An 18,150-nucleotide genomic window follows, 5' to 3' on the forward strand; every position below is an offset into this window, starting at 1 on the left:
CAGTCCCTCAACTTAAAGGCAAAGCATGAAAAGAGCATGGGCTTCAGAGGCTGACAGATCTGGGGAGGCCTGGTACTGGCTCTCTGTGGCCCCACTCTTCAGCTTTCTCACCTCTGAAGTGGGAGTGATTATATATCTCACTTAAAATGAATAAACAGAAATTCTGGCTTTTAGTGCCCTCCTCTGTGAGCTTCGTCAGGGGTGTGGCAGGACATCTGTTTGGACTAGGAGTGTGCGAGCCCACAAGGTTCCGCCCATTGTTGTGGGATAGGCATCCATGTGCCTATCCTCTCTCTAGAGGCCACTCTGCCCCTCGGAGTGACCCCATCCTAAAACTAATAGCCACTTCTGTTATTGCTGCCTCACAGGATGATTGTTTATATTAAATGAGACGAGACCTTATAATTGTTAGGGGTCAAGCCCAGCAGCCTATGGGCTTGCCTGCAGCCTGCACAGGTATTTTGTTGGCCTACATGGCGTTTTCCATAGCGGCCAAGTTTAAAACTGGGATAGTTCACACTGGACCTAGATTTCTGGGTCCTCTTGGAAAAACCAAAAGATTGCACAACTTGCAGCTCTCATTCCCCTAGAGAAGAGAGGCAGCTGCCCCTTTAATAGACAGTTCACCAGGAAGAGCTGGAATTTGGGCGTTCAGCTCTGCATACAGTAGATGGTCAATAAATGATAGCTGTTGTTATCATTACTTATTATTTATCAGTAACTTGAGTGTGTGGCATTCAAGACAGGGACTGTGCCTTCTACTGTTGTGAGCAAGGGGTTGGGCACACACAGGAAACATCATTTTGCATAACTCTTATACAGACTGAAAGATTCAAAATTAGCGTCAACACTCGGAGCCCTTCCTGGGTGCCAGTCACTGTTCTAATCACTTCACATACATTGTTATCTTATTCGATCCAACACGACCCTTACCAAAATTACATTGTGTCACATTTTCAGGTAAGGAAATTGAGGCATGCATGGTCCAAGATCACTAAGCCAGCAAAGGAGAGTTAAGAATCAAAATCAAGAGCCTGGCCCCAGAGTCCACGTTCTAATTACGCTCTACACATGGCGGGGTTATCCCAAGTGCAGAGTGAGGGCGGGGCCTCACCTGTCTCTGGCCTCCCTCCCCAACAACCCTAGGGACAGGCAGACTCTGGAACTCCCCCACTCCCCACCCAGCGGGTGCACTTACGGTCAAGGCCGTTGATGTAGCGCATAGTCACTTCACAGTGGCCCCACACAGCACTCACCACCGGGTACAACTTCTTGCCCTTGAGACCACGAAAGGCCACACCTAGGTACTGGCCATCCACAACGAAGCTGAGCGTGCCCTCATCCATGTCCAGCACCACAAGCAGCGAGTCCGGCAGTGCGAAGGCCTCATCGGGCCCCAGGAAAGCCGGGTAGGCCACTCCGGGCCAGTTCTTGCCATCATGGTAGAGGCGACTGCGGCCCAGGTCCCAGCCCCACGACTCGGCGTCACTGCCCACCAGCGCCGTGTAGCCTACCGAGTGCAGGGGTGCCCGAGCCGTGGCCACGCCCACTACTGCGTGGGTTCCCCGCTGCCGAGCTGGCCAGTGGATCTGCCAGGCATGCAGGCCGCGGGCGTGGCCCACCTTGCCGCGGATGCCGTCAGTGCTCTGGGCCACTGGGTGCCGGTGGAAGGTGAGCCGGTCATCATCTTTGACGAAGACATTGAGCGAACGGTCCTCAGGGTTCCACGCGTGCCGCAGCTGCACAGCCAGCCCCGCCGCGGGCATGTCCAGGAGCTGGTCCAGCCGCGCTGGCTGCCCTGGCTCTGCGCTCCGCAGCTCCCTCTTGGCCGGCCGTAGCGCCGGCTCTCGAACCTCCACGGACTTGAGGCTTCCCGAGAGTTTCTGGCCCATGGCTCACTGCCAGGAGGGGGCCACCGCTGCAGGCCACTGCTACCTTGTGGGAAGTGTCACTCCCCGCAGCCGGGGATGGGCCAGGGGCCTGGGAACCAGGCTTTTGGACAGTATACCTCCACAGCCTCTACTGGGCTGGGGCAGGGGCCCAAGCTCCTGGAAGGAAGCAAAGGGCACAGGTTATAACAGCAGCATCAAGGGTCATTTATGCCCATGCTTTGGCTGAGCTCTTACCATGCATTGATAATAACTAATTGACATAATAATATCTGGCACTTACCTAGAACTTGCCATATGCCAGACACTGTTCTAAATGATTTATTTATTAATTCATTCCATCCTTAAACCTCCCTATAAGACATACACATTATTCCCATTTTATAGATGAGAAAACTAAAAAAGAGAGGGTAAGTAATTAATCGAAGTCTTACAGCTAATAAGGGCCTGAGCCAAGATTCAAACTGAGCCCATCTGGTTTCGGCATCCGTGTTCTGTACTAGGAGCAACCATAGGTAATTTTAGTTTAGAAATATGGACTGAACTCAGAGAAGTGAAATGACTTGTCTGAGATCCCAGAGGCTGGAGAGAAAGCCAGATGCATTTGATTCCAGAGGACAAGCCCTGTGCCAAGGCTCAGAGGACACAGTTGTCTAAAACATGTAGGATATGGCCCATTGTCTCCTTTCCCTGGCTGCCCTGGGGAGCTTAAACAGCACCTAAAGTACAGCGAAGGTTAAGAAGCAAGACACAGAGGGAGGATCCAGCAAGATCAGCCAGGGACGTGAACTTGGACATAGACAACCATCTAAGGATGGGGTGGGGTCTCCATGGGAGGAAGAGTTGGAAGCAAAGAGATAAGGGAGCTGGTATCCAGGCTTTGGAACCAAACAGAACTATATCCAAACCCCTCTCTGCATCTCTTAGCTGTGTGTCCACAGGAAGGTCTCTTGGTCTCAGCCTTTCCGAGACTCCAGTTTCCTCATTTGTAAAATGGAGATAAAACGCTCCCTCTAGGTGGTGTGGGAATCTGAGACAATATAAAGGGCTGGCCTGAGACTCTGTGGGCTGGTTTTCCCCTCTGGCTCTATCCTCCAAGCATCCCAAGTGAAATCTTTCCCTTTGGAGGGGTAAGCTCTTCCTATGGGCACATAGAACACTGTTAGTAGCAGTAACTCTGGAATCCTCCTCTGAGGCAGGATCCTAGTTTTCAGGGAGGAGGACTTGGCCACCAGCACCAGGAGACCAGCCAGAGCCCAGGGTGCTTGGATGGCCCTGGTGCGGGTTGAGATGGAGTGCTGAGTCCTGCTCTATCCAGAACAGAGGCATGTGCCCTTCCCTGCTGGCCTGAGTGGTGCTGGCCTCAGAACAACTTCCCAAGGCAGATCAGGAGACAGGCGTCTTTCACCCCCTGCTCAGCCTGGCCATGACCTCCCACTTAAACAGTGGCAGGCTCCCAGCCAGAGTGCAGGTGGAGAGGGAAAGAACCCCGCTGCCACACAGCATAGGCGGGGTTGTGGTGATTTCCTTTTTTAACCCTCCTATTTTATTCTCAATTCTCATTTTCTTTCCTTTCTATGGTTAGACTCCAGCTTTAGCTCATGCCAATTCCATCCAGAGAGCTCTGGCTAATGTTTAACCTGGAGGAATATCAGAACATATTAAAAGGAAAATTCACAACACTAGACAGTTCTAAGATAGCAGAATAAAATTATGCCTTCTCAGATCCCAAATCACCCAAAATAAAGGAGACATTCTATCTTCAGCAAAACTAGAACACATTTGTAACCTGAACCACAACTTATAAGGAAAGGCTGCCAAAAGCAGTGAAGATAAAGCGGGGTGTGAGAACGCACCTACAGAAGACACCTGTGGTCCCAAAGCTCTGATAAAGCTGGGAGATGTCTATCAGCTGGCACTTCCTGAAGGAAATAAAACCATGATTCCTAATCAGGAACGATGGGAACAGGGTATGTGGTCTGGCAGTGGGAGCTGCCTGTGACACCCAGATCACCCAGGGACATGGACATGAACATAAGGTAACTATCTGAGGGTGGGGTGTGGTCTCCATGGGAAGGTGAATGGGAGGCAGGGGATGAAAGAGGAGGACAAGGCTAACAAAGAAAACCACAGGCCAGCCATCTTCATCGGGAGCAGTGTGTTGGTGAGGCAGAGCAGGAGAAGGACCTGAACTGGGAGAAGGCTGTAGCTGCAGGTCTCTGCTGTCTGGGTAGAAGCTAAAAGAAATCACTGCCACAGCCCTGTGAACAAAATTACCATGAGCCTAGGAGCGATCCTGCTCTCCTAGAATACTTCTGTGAACCTCCCCTACATGCACCCCCTGCCAAATGCTGATCTGAGAAGGTTGGCCTCTTTCAAAGAGTCACCAGCACACAGTGTAGTCAAAGATACTAGAGGAGAAATAAAGAAGGAAAAGACCAGAAAAAAATTGACAAACCAAGAAAACTTACCAGAAAAAAAAGCTGTCACAAAGCAGATAAAAATATTGACCAAATTTGTAAACTAATTTTATGATCCTTCAGAAGAGAGACAGCTAGTAGAGTCTTAAAAAAAAAAAATTAATGCATTTTACATAGTTCTAAAGGCTACCTCCAGGAGAAATATACAAATTTTCCAGTTGTCAGAGGGAACACAACACAAAACAGACTGTACCATGAAAGATTTTGTTTTAAGAAGCAACAGAAGCAAACAAAAACATAAAGTATGATAGGAAAACTAAGACCGAAATACCAGCAGTGTTGATGAATGACTACAGAAAAACTACTAAAAAGAAAGGATTTTTAAGACTGGAGAATAGGACAAAACCCCCAACCGTGTGCTTCCTACAAGAGACATCCCCAAAGCAAAGCGATTCGACAAAATGAAAATAAAGGGCAAATATATAACCAGGTAAGTGCTACTTCAAATTAAACAGGCACTATCACCTTAATATAGTCAAGTAAGGGTGAATTCAGGGTAAATGGTTTTAAATGAGACAAAGAAGAACACTTTATAATAATAAACAATATGACCCATGATTGAAGATCTAAGACATTAAATAACAGCACCAAAATTCAGAGCAAAAGCTACAAGAAACACAGAAAGGAGAGAGACGCACAGTAGAGGCAGGTGATTTTTAACTCACCTCTTTCAGTTCATGACAGATCAAGGGACCAACTTAGGTAAAGACAGAAAAACCAAAATTGCATAATGAATAAGACAATTTTAATTGACATATATTTCAAAAAATTTCCCATATATTAGGCCACAAATAAAACCTCACCAAAAAAAGCTGAAATAATACAAAAACTAATAACATAGAATTCTAATCATAAAATTTTGAGTCACAAAACCTTACCACTTGAACCTTTTTAAAAACTCTTTTAGTCACCCCACTCTATTTACATCCGTGTTACAAGTGATTGTCTTACCAAGCATGATAGGAAATGCCCCTTAGGAAACAGCAGCAGTCTTGGGCCAACATAAGTAGGCCAACCTGCTGGAGTGCACTTTATTCCCAACCACTCGCACACCTCAGTGCTGTGGTCAGATTGCTGCAGCCAGCCAGCCTTGTGTTACTGTGGCACTTCTCTCCTCCAGCTTTATGCAAACCTTCACTTATTTTTCTTTGCATGACGGGTCTCTGTCCTGTCTGTCATGGAGCAATTTTTCCAATTTAAATGTGACTATGTATAAACAGTAAGATAACTAAAAATAAATAAAAAGTAAACTCTCTTTTAAACAACCCAGATTTAAGAAGAGATATATCTATAAATTGTATAATACCCAGAAAATAAGAATAAGAAGAAATATTCCATGTATTAGAATCTGTGGGACCCCACTAAAATAGTGCTCAAAGGAAATCATAACTGTTTTACTTATCCTAGTAAATAAAAAAGAATGGAAATACATGAATTAAGCATAATAAAATAGAAAAATAATAGAACTAATAATAAAATAATCTAAGCACTGGTTCTTTGGAGGAAAAAATACCTCAAAAACCAAACCAATAAAGCATATAAACCATTTAATCCAATAATTTAGTCTATATTATATTATCACATTGTTATTATTACATTATTATCTATTATATTAATCTATCGTGTTGATAGTATGTACCCTTGATATGATATAATGAAATAACACATTACCTCTATGGTCATCCTCCTCCAAAACCCTAAGTCTAGTCAGAAGAAAAACATGGGACAATTTCTGTCAAAATACCTGACCTGTACTCCTCCACACTGTCAAGGCCATTAAAGACAAGTCTGAGAAACTGTCACAGCCAAAAGGAGCCTAAGGAGACTTAACTACTAAATGTAATGTGGTGTCCTGGATAAGGTCCTGGAACAAAAAGAAGGACATGAGGTAAAAACTAAGGAAATCTGAAGGAAGGATGGTTTTTAGTTCATAACAATAATTAATATTTGTTCATTAGTTGTGATAAACGTACCATAATAAGGGAAACTGGGTGTGAGCATATGGAACTCTCTGTACTGTCTGCTTAGTTTTTCTATAAATTGGAAACTATTCTAAAAAATAAAGTCTTAATTTAAAACATTAAATTAATTTCTAAATTTTAGATAATACAAAAAATGTACAAAAGCTTAAAATCACCTTCTATCTCATTAATCAGATATAAACATTGTTAGTATTTGGATGTATTTCATTTTATTCTTTTTTGTCTATAAAATATTAATGAATTTTCTTTTTAAAAATTGGCCATGGGCCTTTATTCAGGTTATCTCACCTAAACTTTAATAATTAACATTTTCATATGTTACTAAATATAACTTTAGAAGCATGACTTCATCACTAAAAAAATAATAAAACACTTAATCTGATCATTTAAAAAAGAGGAGCAGAAGACACAAATGTGGAAAATATGAAATGAAAATGAGAAATAACCAAGTGGAACAGCAAAAAACACTCATAAAAGAAGTTAGGTTTGTTTGGTGTTTTAAAATAAGGAGGTATATGCAACACAAATCGTAAATATGACAAACTCCTACAAATGAGAAAGACCAACTCAAATACAAAATATGACAGAATACAACAAACAGCTCACACAAAAAAGAACAGCTTTGAAAAGATGATCTATCTACCAAATGCATAATATTGGGTTGGCAAAAAAATCTGCTACATTTTTTCCATTTTCACCAATAACTATATTGATTTGGATATTCTGAGTATGCCGGCTATCTCCCACTATTGGCTTCTAGTGGGCAGAGGCCAGGGGTGCTGCTAAACATCTCCAATGCATAAGATAGCCCCACAACAAATAATTATTTTACCAAAATGACAGTAGTACCAAGAAACTTTGCAAACCACTTTGACACATGCAGCCATGACACCTTCTTTTTTGTGTGTTTCAATTGCATTTTTACTTCTCTTTAAATAATAAAGCATAATACACCAAAAATGATGCATATTTTATTCCATCTTCAATATTAAAATGGCTGCACAAAAACTCATCAGTTTTGATAAGTTTTTTTCTTAATGCACGCTGATATGATAGCTGTCATAATACAGTCTAACAAAATTGTTTCAGATGAAGTTCAAGACAACTAAGCACTCTACTAGAGACATTGTATGGAAAAAAAACATAATGGACTTTTTGACCAACTCAATAAAAGAGAAACTAGTTAGAACTACAATGTAACGCCATTTTGGTATATCAGGTTAGTGAAGTTCAAAAAGTTGGATAACTCTTCTTGGAGAAGCAGATATGTTCCTACAATGCTAAATGGAAAGTTAAATGGTATAACCTCAGTGAATCGCAAATTAGCATCACCTCTCAGAATTACAAAGGCACATATCCTTTCACCTAGCAAGTCCACCTCCAGTATTTATTCAGCTATGCTCTCAAATGTATAATATGTAATACATATATATATAAATTATCATATGTATTACATATATAAATATGCAGCATTATTTATAATAACAAAATATTGGGAAAGAGTCCAAATGAAGACAGAATAATTTTTTTGCAAGAAGTTATGCTTTTATTGCATTAAAGACTGCAAATTATAAGACTATAAATTATGATAAATCCATATAATAGGAAACTATGCAGCTGGAGAAAAGAATGTACCGATATGGAAGATCCAACAGATAGATGAAGTCAAACGAACAAGGTGCTGTGTTCAATGTGCTGCCATTACTGTGAAGGGAGAGGAAGGGGGAAGGAAGAGGGAGAAGAGAATGGGAGGAGGTAGAGTATTTAACCCAAAGGGCTTCATCCAGCCCTTGAGCTTCAACCAGGTTATGAGAAATAAGCAAGATAACATGCGAGAGGTGCAGGGTGAGTAGTGGGGATTCAATCAGTAGAACCAATGCACTTGCCCAGGGTCCTCTCTGGAAATTTGCACAGACTGCCCATGGGCATCTGACTTGGAGGTCAGGGGAATAGAACCTGCCATTTCTGTAATTCACGTAAAGGCCCCTATGCTCTCATTCTAACAGGACAGGAAACTAGGCTCCCGGAGGAAGCATCCTGACCAAAACCACCTATTTGAACGCCAGCAGGGCTGATCCCACCCTGAGTAGCCTGAACCCAAAGTCCCAACTGCCTCCACTCCCCTGTGCTTTCTCCATCACTAACTTTCAACAGATGCACCCACTCTGTGCCAGGCTGCATGATATGTGTTTCACAGGAACACATAAGGAGGCATGCGCCCTTTTATTCAAAAGAAAAGAGAGGCTCCCAGGGAGAGATTCCCAGTAATTAGCAGGGCCGGGATGGACTCCAGGGCCGCAGTAGGACAAGCCCATGCTTTATCATCTTCCTCCAAACTTTTTAGAACAGAGCCTTTCCATGACGCCCATGCAGGACACCTCTAAGGGAAATGGCCACAGCCATGCTACCTTTGTTGTTGTTGTTGAAGAGACAACTTGAATGCGTTTGAAAGCAATAGGCAAGCGGCAGCTTCAGAGGAGACCCATGCTGGGTCATGGAGGGCAAGGCACTCTCCCTCCTTGGCTGCAGTCTCAGGGCCTCAGAGTCTCTGCCACCATCAGTGTCAGGCAGGGATCCTGAAGGCTGCCCACACTGAGGACATGGCAAGGTGATATATAACAGACAACCCCTTTGCTGTTCCCCCCACCCCACCCCCCAAGACAGGGACCAGAATAGAATGTTCACGGATGACCATTCACTAAGGAAAACTAGTGACATCACAATATAAGGAAGGGCAGGGTTTGAAGTCCTGCCTGTCCATTGGGCCCTGGGCAAGGATTTAACCTCTCTGAGACTCATCTGAAAATTGCTGCTAACCATGTGCTAACCTTGCCTGCCTTGGCAAGGATCAGAGTAGACATCTGTAAAGTCTGGAATGATACAGGGCACCCAAGAGGCACCCAGGGAATGTTAAGTGCCACTTTAAATTGTGTGTATACTCCAACATTGCCATTTCTCCATCCGAATGCATCCTAAAAAATCAGCCATGGGTGTGCACTAGGATTCAGCTACAGAAGAACCTCTCAAGGGCAACAGTCAGGATCAGAATCAAGCAACTGAATGACCAGCTGAAGACGGTCAAGGCCAGAGCTGGAAGATAGGAATTTACAAATGCAGAGTCCCAACTCCTAAACTGGGGTCACAGGTCAGTCTTCATGTCTTTGTCTAGGTGGATGGGGCCCTGTGTCCATCCTTCTTCACCCCCTTTATCCTGTCTGAGAACTCTTCCTTTTTCAGGAAGCCTGCCCTGTTCCCTGGGCCTCTAGGTGCCTGCCCCACACCTCTGTCAGCCCTGAGCCAGACAGGACTTTCTGTTCCTGCTCACCTGCATTTTTCTACATTGAGGGGTATTCCTTTGAGGACAGGAAGCTTTCACCTGGCTTCCTCGCTCCCCTCACTCACAGACACAAGCACTGTGCTTTAAGGACGGGGCAGAGAACACATACGGGTGTGGAGAGGAGATGCTGGGCTTTCAGGGAGTCTCATTTTCTGCTCTCCTTAAAGGATGCGGCAGGAAAAGGGCCAGGCCTGGAGTCAGGAGGTGGGGACACAGGGCTCAGTTCTGCCACTAACGTGGTCACAGCCTCTGAGCAGCTGACTCTCAGCTGTACCCAGGCTGCCCCTTTGTTAGAAACTGCTCTGCATCCTTCCAGCTTCCAGTCCTCATTTGTTTGTTCAACACTTAGTGAAAGCCTGCCATGTACCAGGCTCGGTACTGCGAAGAACTAGGGACCCAGTAGTGGCCAAGTCAGACTCAGTCCTCATTCTCTCTCCAGCTAAGGGGAGTAGAAACATTTCTCTTTTTGTCTCCCCCACAGCCCATAGCACCAGGCCAGGCACATGGCAGGTACAAGAGTTAACCTCCTTATAGCAATAACATGATTTCTCAGCCCAGTAAGGACAGGGCATACTGAGCAATGCCTAAGGGCGCCTCCACCACATCCCCCCAACCAAACTCAATGTCTGAGGTCATGCCTGGACTTCAATAACAGCAGATTAAGAAAACAAAAACTCAGATTCCCAATTGCCCCTTCCCAGGACCCTGGCAAGAGTTGCAATTCAACGGGGAAATGAGGAACCATGAAGCGTTGAGGTCATACTGCTTAAGGAGCCTCAGTGGTTTGCAAAACGTGACACTCAGTATTCACGGGCCCAGGACTCAAAATCCCATTCTTGGAGGCCTGCCTGACTGGGCTAACCCAGGCAGGGGGTTTGGCGGGCAACGTGACTGCTGGCACAAGTGGTAAAGATAGAATGAAATGCCCTCCCGTCAGTGTGGCATTTGTCTTCAGACTTGCTGGGGTAGTGGGTGGGTGTGAATTTGATTCATTCTTTTTTTTTAAAAAAATGTATTTATTGATTTGAGAGAAAGAAGAAGCAGGGGGTTAGGGAGGGAGAGTGCACAAGCCAGGCCAGGGACCGAACCTGCAACCTTGGCATATTGGAAAGACGTTCTAACCAACTGTGCTACCCGGCCAGGGTCATTCTTTCTTTTAAGCAACAAAATGATGCCTCACTGGGATCTGAGGCTTCATTGAAGGCTAAGACCCTATCATTTCCCTCTAGGGAGAGCTGATATCAAAGAGGTCAGACCCACTTACAGGTCTGAATAATGACAGGGACTAAAAAGCAGTGCAATTTGAAATCACTTGAATTCCTTTAATAGACTGCATAGTACAGCACTTGTGAAACACAAAGCGGATCTAATCATGCTCCCTGCTTAAGCTTCTCCAGTCTTTCCACAGCCTTCAGGATCAAGTACAGACTCCTAACCTTAAACCCTCTCAAAATGCTCCACCATGCTTCCGCGACCCACCTTCCTCTGTGAACCCCTTCACTGTCTTTCCACCGACCTGCCTGAATTTCCCCACAGGCACACGTAGGCTCCCACATCCATGTCCTGACACGTTGCTGCTATATCGCCCCTTCTCTCTCCCTGCAAACCCCCACATGCACACACCTGGATAATTCATTCACCTGGAGTATCAAACGCCTCTGGGGACTCCCCACCCCTTCCCCTGCTCTCAGAGCCCCCGTACCTGTCTCTACCACAGACATCTCAAGGGGCCATGATGTCTTCTTAGCTGTCTCCCTCCCACCAGCTGCGGGACAAGAGCAGGATTGGGTCTCCTCACTGGAGTCCCCAGGACTCCGCATGGCTCTGGTTCAGGGAAAGTGGTGGGCGAATGTCTACACACTGTACAAACATGAGCAAATGAATAAAAGCAAGCTGCTGCCTTAGAAAGCACTCCATCGTGAGCTGGGTCCTCATTCCTCAGTTTTCATCCCTGTACATTTGTACAGACACTGTTACCCACGTGGACTGGCTTGACAGGGATTTGTAAAGATTTTCTTAGTACAAATGTTAAGTCGAGGGGTTGTTTTATTAAAAGATGCTCATTCAGAATGAACCTGTCAAATGATGAATGAACTAAAGAACCCCCCAGGTTTTATTCATAGGCATCCATTAGTTTTTCCCCTTTATACACAGGCAAAGAGCTCACACTACAACTGGCTGGGCAAGCCCTTTCTTCCCAAGAGCTTACAAAGGGAGCCATCTGTCCAGTTTCAGGTGAAACCGTCTCACGCCTGTCTTCCTGGAGCATGAATCAATGAGGCTTCCCCAGCCCCTCCTTCTTGTGAGGTTTCCATGGGAATCCTCCCACGCGTGACTGAGCAGGGAGCCCCCAAGGCAGAAGCTCAGGCTGTCAGCCAAGAGCAGGGGATGGGATGAAGGAGGTTTGCAGGCCAGCATGCTCTGCAAGGTCATTTGAAAGAGACACACCTTCCTGGCAGGCCTGGTCAACACTGCAGCTGCCCCTATGCCCAGAGGGTTGCCCCAGGCACATGTGCAGGACAACTGGCCTCTGTGAAGCCCAGCATGGCTTGTGCTGGAGCAAACCTGGAGGAAAGGGGATGGGTGTGTGTGTGTTGCATAATGGGACCCTCTTGGGAAGACTCCTATGAAGAAAACAATTTCTCTCCCAAGCTGAACTCTGTCCAGTAGGTATAACTGGTTGTCTGAAAACTCGGGATGCTGAAAGAAAAGCGAACCTATTCATGCCTCAGACGTGATCTAGGGTATCATAATAGGAACGTGCTGGCATTTGTAAAGGTCCCTCTATTAAGCCTGAGGCGTCTCTGGGGTCATTTTTGAGACACTAGCGGGGAAATGAGAGAGGAAGAGAGGTTGGTGAGGAAGCAGGAGACAGGAGACCCAGAGACAGACGAGAGAGGCAGCACCAGGTGGGAGGGAGCCACTCGGCCCCAGGAACCTGTGTGACTTGCATATCTCACAGTTTGTGGCTGACAGGTGAGATGTCTCTATAGCCCCACTAACTGGATTAAGCGTCACTTTTTCCTGGAGAAAGCAGAGCCAGGTGGGTCACTTTGGAGCAGCTCTGAGCCTCTTCCTCTGAACATAGCAGCACATGAAAGTGTAGGCTCACAGCAGTTTCCTGCTACCTCCTGGCTCCAGGGTCCACCTTGCCTGTCCCATAAATGGGATGCCCCTTAGGTCACATTTTCAGTGTCTGTTCCTCTCCCTCTCCATGTGTCTTCTCTTATGACTGGCATTTCCAGTCCTTGCAGATTCTCCCAAACTGGGTATCTAGCCCTGTCTTCTCTCTTCAGCACCAAACCCACCTACCTAGAAGCCTCTGGCCACCCCAGACTAGGACTCCTTCAAACGACCTTGTAAAGCCAGCTGGCTTCTTCCCACTACGAGCCTCCCCCTGTAAGCACCCCCCCCCCATGTCAGACGTGCAGGCACCCACAGGTTCCTCTCTGCACACCCCTCTTTCTGCCATGGATCCCCCATCTCTCAGCTCTCTCACTCAATGCCTTCAACTTCCCTTGCTTGGATTACTACAATGGTCTTTTTATGGGACTCTGGGACCCCAGTCTATGCCTCCTAACCCACCTGCCCCTCTTCCAAGGGGTAAATCTGACCAATCTGCCCACCTACCTTCTCTTTCAGCGCTCTAGGTGGTTTCTCCAGGGAGAAGTTGCACCCGTTAGCTTAGCACACACGAATCCTGCAAACCAGCTCTGGCTTATTTCTTTCTCCTGCACCAAATCTCCCAGCATAGCCCACTGCAGAGTCCCCTGGGCACCACATACCTTGGTGTCCTGGGATCCTTCACACCCCTCCCCCACCCCAATCCACGTCTGGCTGATGCTCATTAATCCCTATCCCACACCCAAGCAGGCCCAGCAGCCTCCATGGCAGCCTTCCATCCTCCTGCATCTGTCTTTGAAATAAAAGAGAAACACAAACTGGAGAGATATTTGACTGGAAAGGCCAGCAAGTTGAATTTTGTTTGTTGTTTGCCAAAGGTAGCTTAAATTTCATTTACTACCATTTTTTAAGGAAATTTTTTAGAAGAGTGGAATCAATCAGAGGGCTATGCCCTTGCGTAAAGCATGTTCATACCATACTACTGATGCTTTGTCCTTCTAAGAACTCCATTAATCAGCGGGACTTAAAATAAATGAAGGGTTTGGGGGATGAAGAGGGATTCTCCAGCAGCCTGAGTGACAGAAACTGCAGGATTTGGTTAGAGGGTAGAGGCTCCAGGTGGGAAAACTGAGTGCCTTGGTCTCCTCTTCCAAGGGAGCAGGGTGCAGTGACTAGCAGGGAAGAGGTTGGGCAGATACTGCATTCTCCTTTTAGCAGCGTTTATTCCAGGTTCATGCAAGACATTTCAAGTCTTCCCGATTCAGGCTAATTAGATGGGGGGCAGGGCGGTGTTGGGAGGATGGGGGCAAAGAATCCTAAAGAGGGGAGAACTCCTACTTTCACCCCTCTCCCACCCTCCCCCAGGAGGAAGATGGGAAAAACGAGGAAACTAAGCTGGGAGCGATCAGAGTACTTGCCCAAGGTCACACCGCGCGCGTGTGGGTGGTAGAGGTGGAATTTGAACTCAAGCCGGACTCCAGAGCTGGGAGCACTCCACCTTCTAATGCAGGCAGTACACAGTGCTCTCCTCTCCCAGGCTGCAACAGCACAAGCTCCAAGCTCCGACAGCCCCCAGGCGGGGGGCAGCCACTTTCCCTCCACCCCCAAGCCCTGGCCGGGGTTCTCCCGCTAGGGACAGGTTCTAGGCCCCCTTCTGGCTTGGAGCCCGTGGCGTGTCCTGAGTTACCCAGACTGACAGATTTGCCGCCCTCCGGTCTCTGGCCTCCTCCCTTCTTCCCAGACCCCAACACCCTGCCCTTGACTCCAGGAGCCAGCGACCCCCTCCCTTCCTGAGCACCGCCAAGTTGGTCTCCAAGCAAGGCCAGGAACTGGCCAGGAACAGCGCTCTGGCCGGGCAACCAGGCACACTATCCCACCACCCCAGCGTCAAGGAAAAAGGGGGTAAATGACAGCTACCATTTCATCAGCGCCTGCTGCGTGCGTACAGGCACTTGACTTCCATCGCTCCGAACCCCCCAACCCTGACGAACAGGCCCCCAGAACTTACGGTCCCCATTTACATAGATGAGAAAGATGCTGAAGCTCCAGAAAGTTGGGTGGCACGCTTGGGCTCACACCACTGATAATAATGCTAGTTAACATTTGACTGAGCTCTTCTTATGTGCCAGGCACAGGTCTACACATGTTACAAGCATACATCCTGCCAATACTCCTAAAAACCCGTACCATTATCATTCCCATTCTACGATGAGAAAATCGAGGTTTGGCGACTCGCCCAAGGTCACCCAGCCAGTGAATGACTGATAACGACTGATCTTGGACCCAAACTAAGGTAGGGTGATTGGAGGGGAGCGGGGGTAGGGGGTTGGGGAAGAGCAATTTTTTAATGTTTCCATTACTAAGAGAAGTAGCAGGCTTCGAACCTGCGGTTCCAGGGGCCGGCCCCAAACGTCCCCAAAGCTGCGCGCAAATCACCCAGCCGCGACTGCTACAGCCACCAGAGAGGAATACCCGGGGACCCGGACGCGACCCAAGCCAGGACCGCCTGTCTGTCGCGAGTGCTGGCCTGCACGCTGTCCACACGGCCGGCTCTCGGCTCTCAGGTCAATGCTCCCGCGCGCCTCAGGGCGCCCCTCACCAGAAGCTGGAGAATACTCACCATAAAAGAAAGGGCGAGCGCCTGCCCGGGAGGAATCGCCAGTACTGGCAGGTCCTGGACTCCCGGGAGAGGCGTCTGCCGCCTCCGCCCACTCAGGGGCGCCCGAGCTTCCCTGAAGATGCCGGCTAGCTGCCCGGGGCCAGGGGGTTCGTCCTCACGGCTGGTGCCCAGCAGCAGCACCCCCTCTGCCCTGTGGGGAGGCCTGGAGTTGGAGCGTTCTTGGGGAAGTTGGCGCTTGGGAGCCGCGGGAAGGTGCGAGAGGTCTGGTAGGAGTGGGGAAGCCCCCTTCTGCGCGGATCCCAGGGACCCGGCGAGGCCCTCACTGTAGCCGCTCCGAAGCTCTGCGCCCTACACGGAGGGCAGCTAGTCCCGAGCTCAGGGCTCATGGGCCGCACCTCGGCCGCTGACCCCTGGCACGCCCTGCGTCTTCTCCCGTGCCATGGGCGCAGGCAGCAGTGGCGGGAGCTGGGGCCCGGGCCCGGGCTGCGGTGCACTCATCGCCCTCCCCAGGGGCTGGGAGCCTTTGTGCGCGGGGCGCGCTGGCCGTCGCGGCCAGCACTGGATGCTGCAGCTGCCGCCTCCCCCTCCTCTGCCGCCGCCTGCTCCCCGCCTTCCCGGGCAGCCCGGAGGCTGCAGCTGAAAGCCGATCCGGCTGAGCTCATCCCTGAAGGCCACTAATCCAATAGCCGAGGAAGGCGCGGCCGCCGGGAACGCCCCTTCCCCCACCATCCCGCGCCCCGGCCCGTCCCAGCTCCGGCCGTTGCTGGCGCCGCCACCTTCCCGAGGCCACCAGCTGGCGAGAGAGGGAAGTGGAGCCCGCGCCTGCTCCCCTGTGCAGAGTCGGTGGCACGGTCGCCATTCACCCTCACGCTCGCCTGCTCACTCCCTCACTCACGCACTCATTCATGAGCGCGAGTCCTCCCCCATTCATTCAAGTGCGCCTGGAGCACCACGGTGGGTACCCCTGACGGGGGAGGAGACACCCACAGTCATTCCGAAGCTTTGGTGTCTTTACCCAAAAAGCACGTGGGAAATAGAAGCCAGGAAGAGAGGTTGGTTTAGTATCCTCTTACTCAGACACAGGTCCGCACTTTATTTTTAATGATCAAGCTCCAAATAATCTTTCGAAGTCCAATTTCATACGGCACTTGCTTCACAGGGCCTTCTAGCCCACCCGAGGTGAAGGGAAATGGGTCTCTTCCTTGCCGGTTACCAGCGCTGATGGTGCACTGCTTGGTGAGTTTGAGCTGAGTGATAAGGGAGAGGGCGTGGCCAGAGTGGAGGCCAAAAGGGTGCTTCTAGCATCTGTGCTTCCTTGGGTAAATCGAAAGTTTCTATTCTGGAGGCCCTCCTCTTTGTTCCCAGACTTTACTTCAGTTCCATTCCACAGTTGGTTGGTCTGATCCCCTGCCCCACCACCACAACGGCCAGCCTTCTCTGGGCCAAGCACCAAAAAGTCTAGCTATAGAGCTCCCATTTCATCCGGGACACAGACAAGTCAAGACAATACAACTCCGTGAGGGAAATACTTTGACGGAGGCTGTGGGGCTCCTTTCCCAGACTGGGAAGGGCAATCTGGGAATGCTTCCTAGTGGAAGTGGCTACAGAAATTAGCTCCTGAGACAGGCGAACAGGATGGTCACTTGGGTCAACTACCACAGCACAGAGCTTATGGTATGACTGGAGTAGAAGGTGGAGTATGATACTGGAGTATGAAGCTGGAGGGATATAGATAGTGGCTAGGGTCTTGGGGGCTGTCCCAAGAGTTTAGCCTTTTCCCAAGATCATTTGGGGAAGCCTTTAACCAGGGTAGTGACATTGTCAGATTTCCATCCTAGAAAGATCTCTCAGCATCAGAGTGGATGGACAGAGGAAACTAGCTTGAAAGCTACTGAAATAGCCCAAGCAAAGATGATGCTTCATGAATCAGGGCAGTTGTGGTGGGGGTGACAAAAGGATGTTCTGATCAAGTAATTATTGCAATTATTTTACTGTTTTGTTGTTGCATTTGCACATCTGTCTCCCTCCTAATACTGTGAACCCCCAGGAGGGCAAGCATCTGTATTTTATACATCTCTGGATCCCCTGTACCCAGTCGAGAACACATGTTGAGTAAATGTAGTTGAACTGACCTGAGTGGCAGGTCAGACCTCCCTCACACTTACTGTATTGCCAGGGATCTCCACAGCAGTCTTTCCCCACCCCTGTCAGGAAGCTCCTGGAGCACCCACGTGGCTAGCTACTGTGGGGGCAATAGACATGGCTGGGGAGCAAGGAAAGAAACTGAAGGAAGAAGAGAAGCAAAGAGGAGTTTAAAGAGGACTTTAAAGCTAATAGTTTCTCCACCCGGACCCAACCCAACCTGGCTGACGTGGTTGATGAGGGTGTGCCCACGCTTCCACTCCTCCCCAGAAAACATGACAGCAGCTTCAAGCACAAGATGGGGTGGGAGCAATGGCCACAATTGGAGAAGCTACCTTCTGTCTCTCTTGGGGGCTGTAGGTGGGCTCACCACACTGGCCCCTGCAACTGTAACTGTGACTCAGGCACGAAGGAGTGTTGACAACAGCACCTCAGGTGTCCCTGTAGGCCCCCAAGTACACCAGCCCCTGGCTATCAGGGGAAAGAACTTGCCATTTGGGGAGAAGCCAGGATATCCTGCGAAAACTCTTCAGATTGATTAAGGTGTGTAGCCTCTGAAAGGGCTCCCAGGGATCCC

At 48.6% G+C, this 18,150-nt stretch overlaps 1 protein-coding gene across 2 annotated transcripts in view; it reads right to left on the minus strand.

Moving 5' to 3' along the window:
- Nucleotides 1–16,051, minus strand: part of SPSB4 (splA/ryanodine receptor domain and SOCS box containing 4) — a 75,376-nt gene extending 59,325 nt beyond the window's left edge. For both annotated transcript variants that reach the window (XM_090282973.1, XM_090282974.1), the window contains exons 1-2: nucleotides 15,432–16,051; nucleotides 1,199–2,048 (exon numbers count right to left, since the gene is read on the minus strand). In XM_090282973.1, coding sequence (XP_090139099.1) covers nucleotides 1,199–1,892 — 694 coding nt within the window. In that variant the 5' untranslated portion in view covers nucleotides 1,893–2,048; nucleotides 15,432–16,051. The remainder of the gene's footprint in view (nucleotides 1–1,198; nucleotides 2,049–15,431) is intronic.
- Between the last annotated feature and the right edge of the window lie 2,099 nt (nucleotides 16,052–18,150).

Source organism: Furipterus horrens, unplaced genomic scaffold, assembly GCF_987537825.1.
Source record: "Furipterus horrens unplaced genomic scaffold, mFurHor1.1.pri manual_scaffold_7, whole genome shotgun sequence".
Lineage (NCBI taxonomy): Eukaryota > Metazoa > Chordata > Mammalia > Chiroptera > Furipteridae > Furipterus > Furipterus horrens.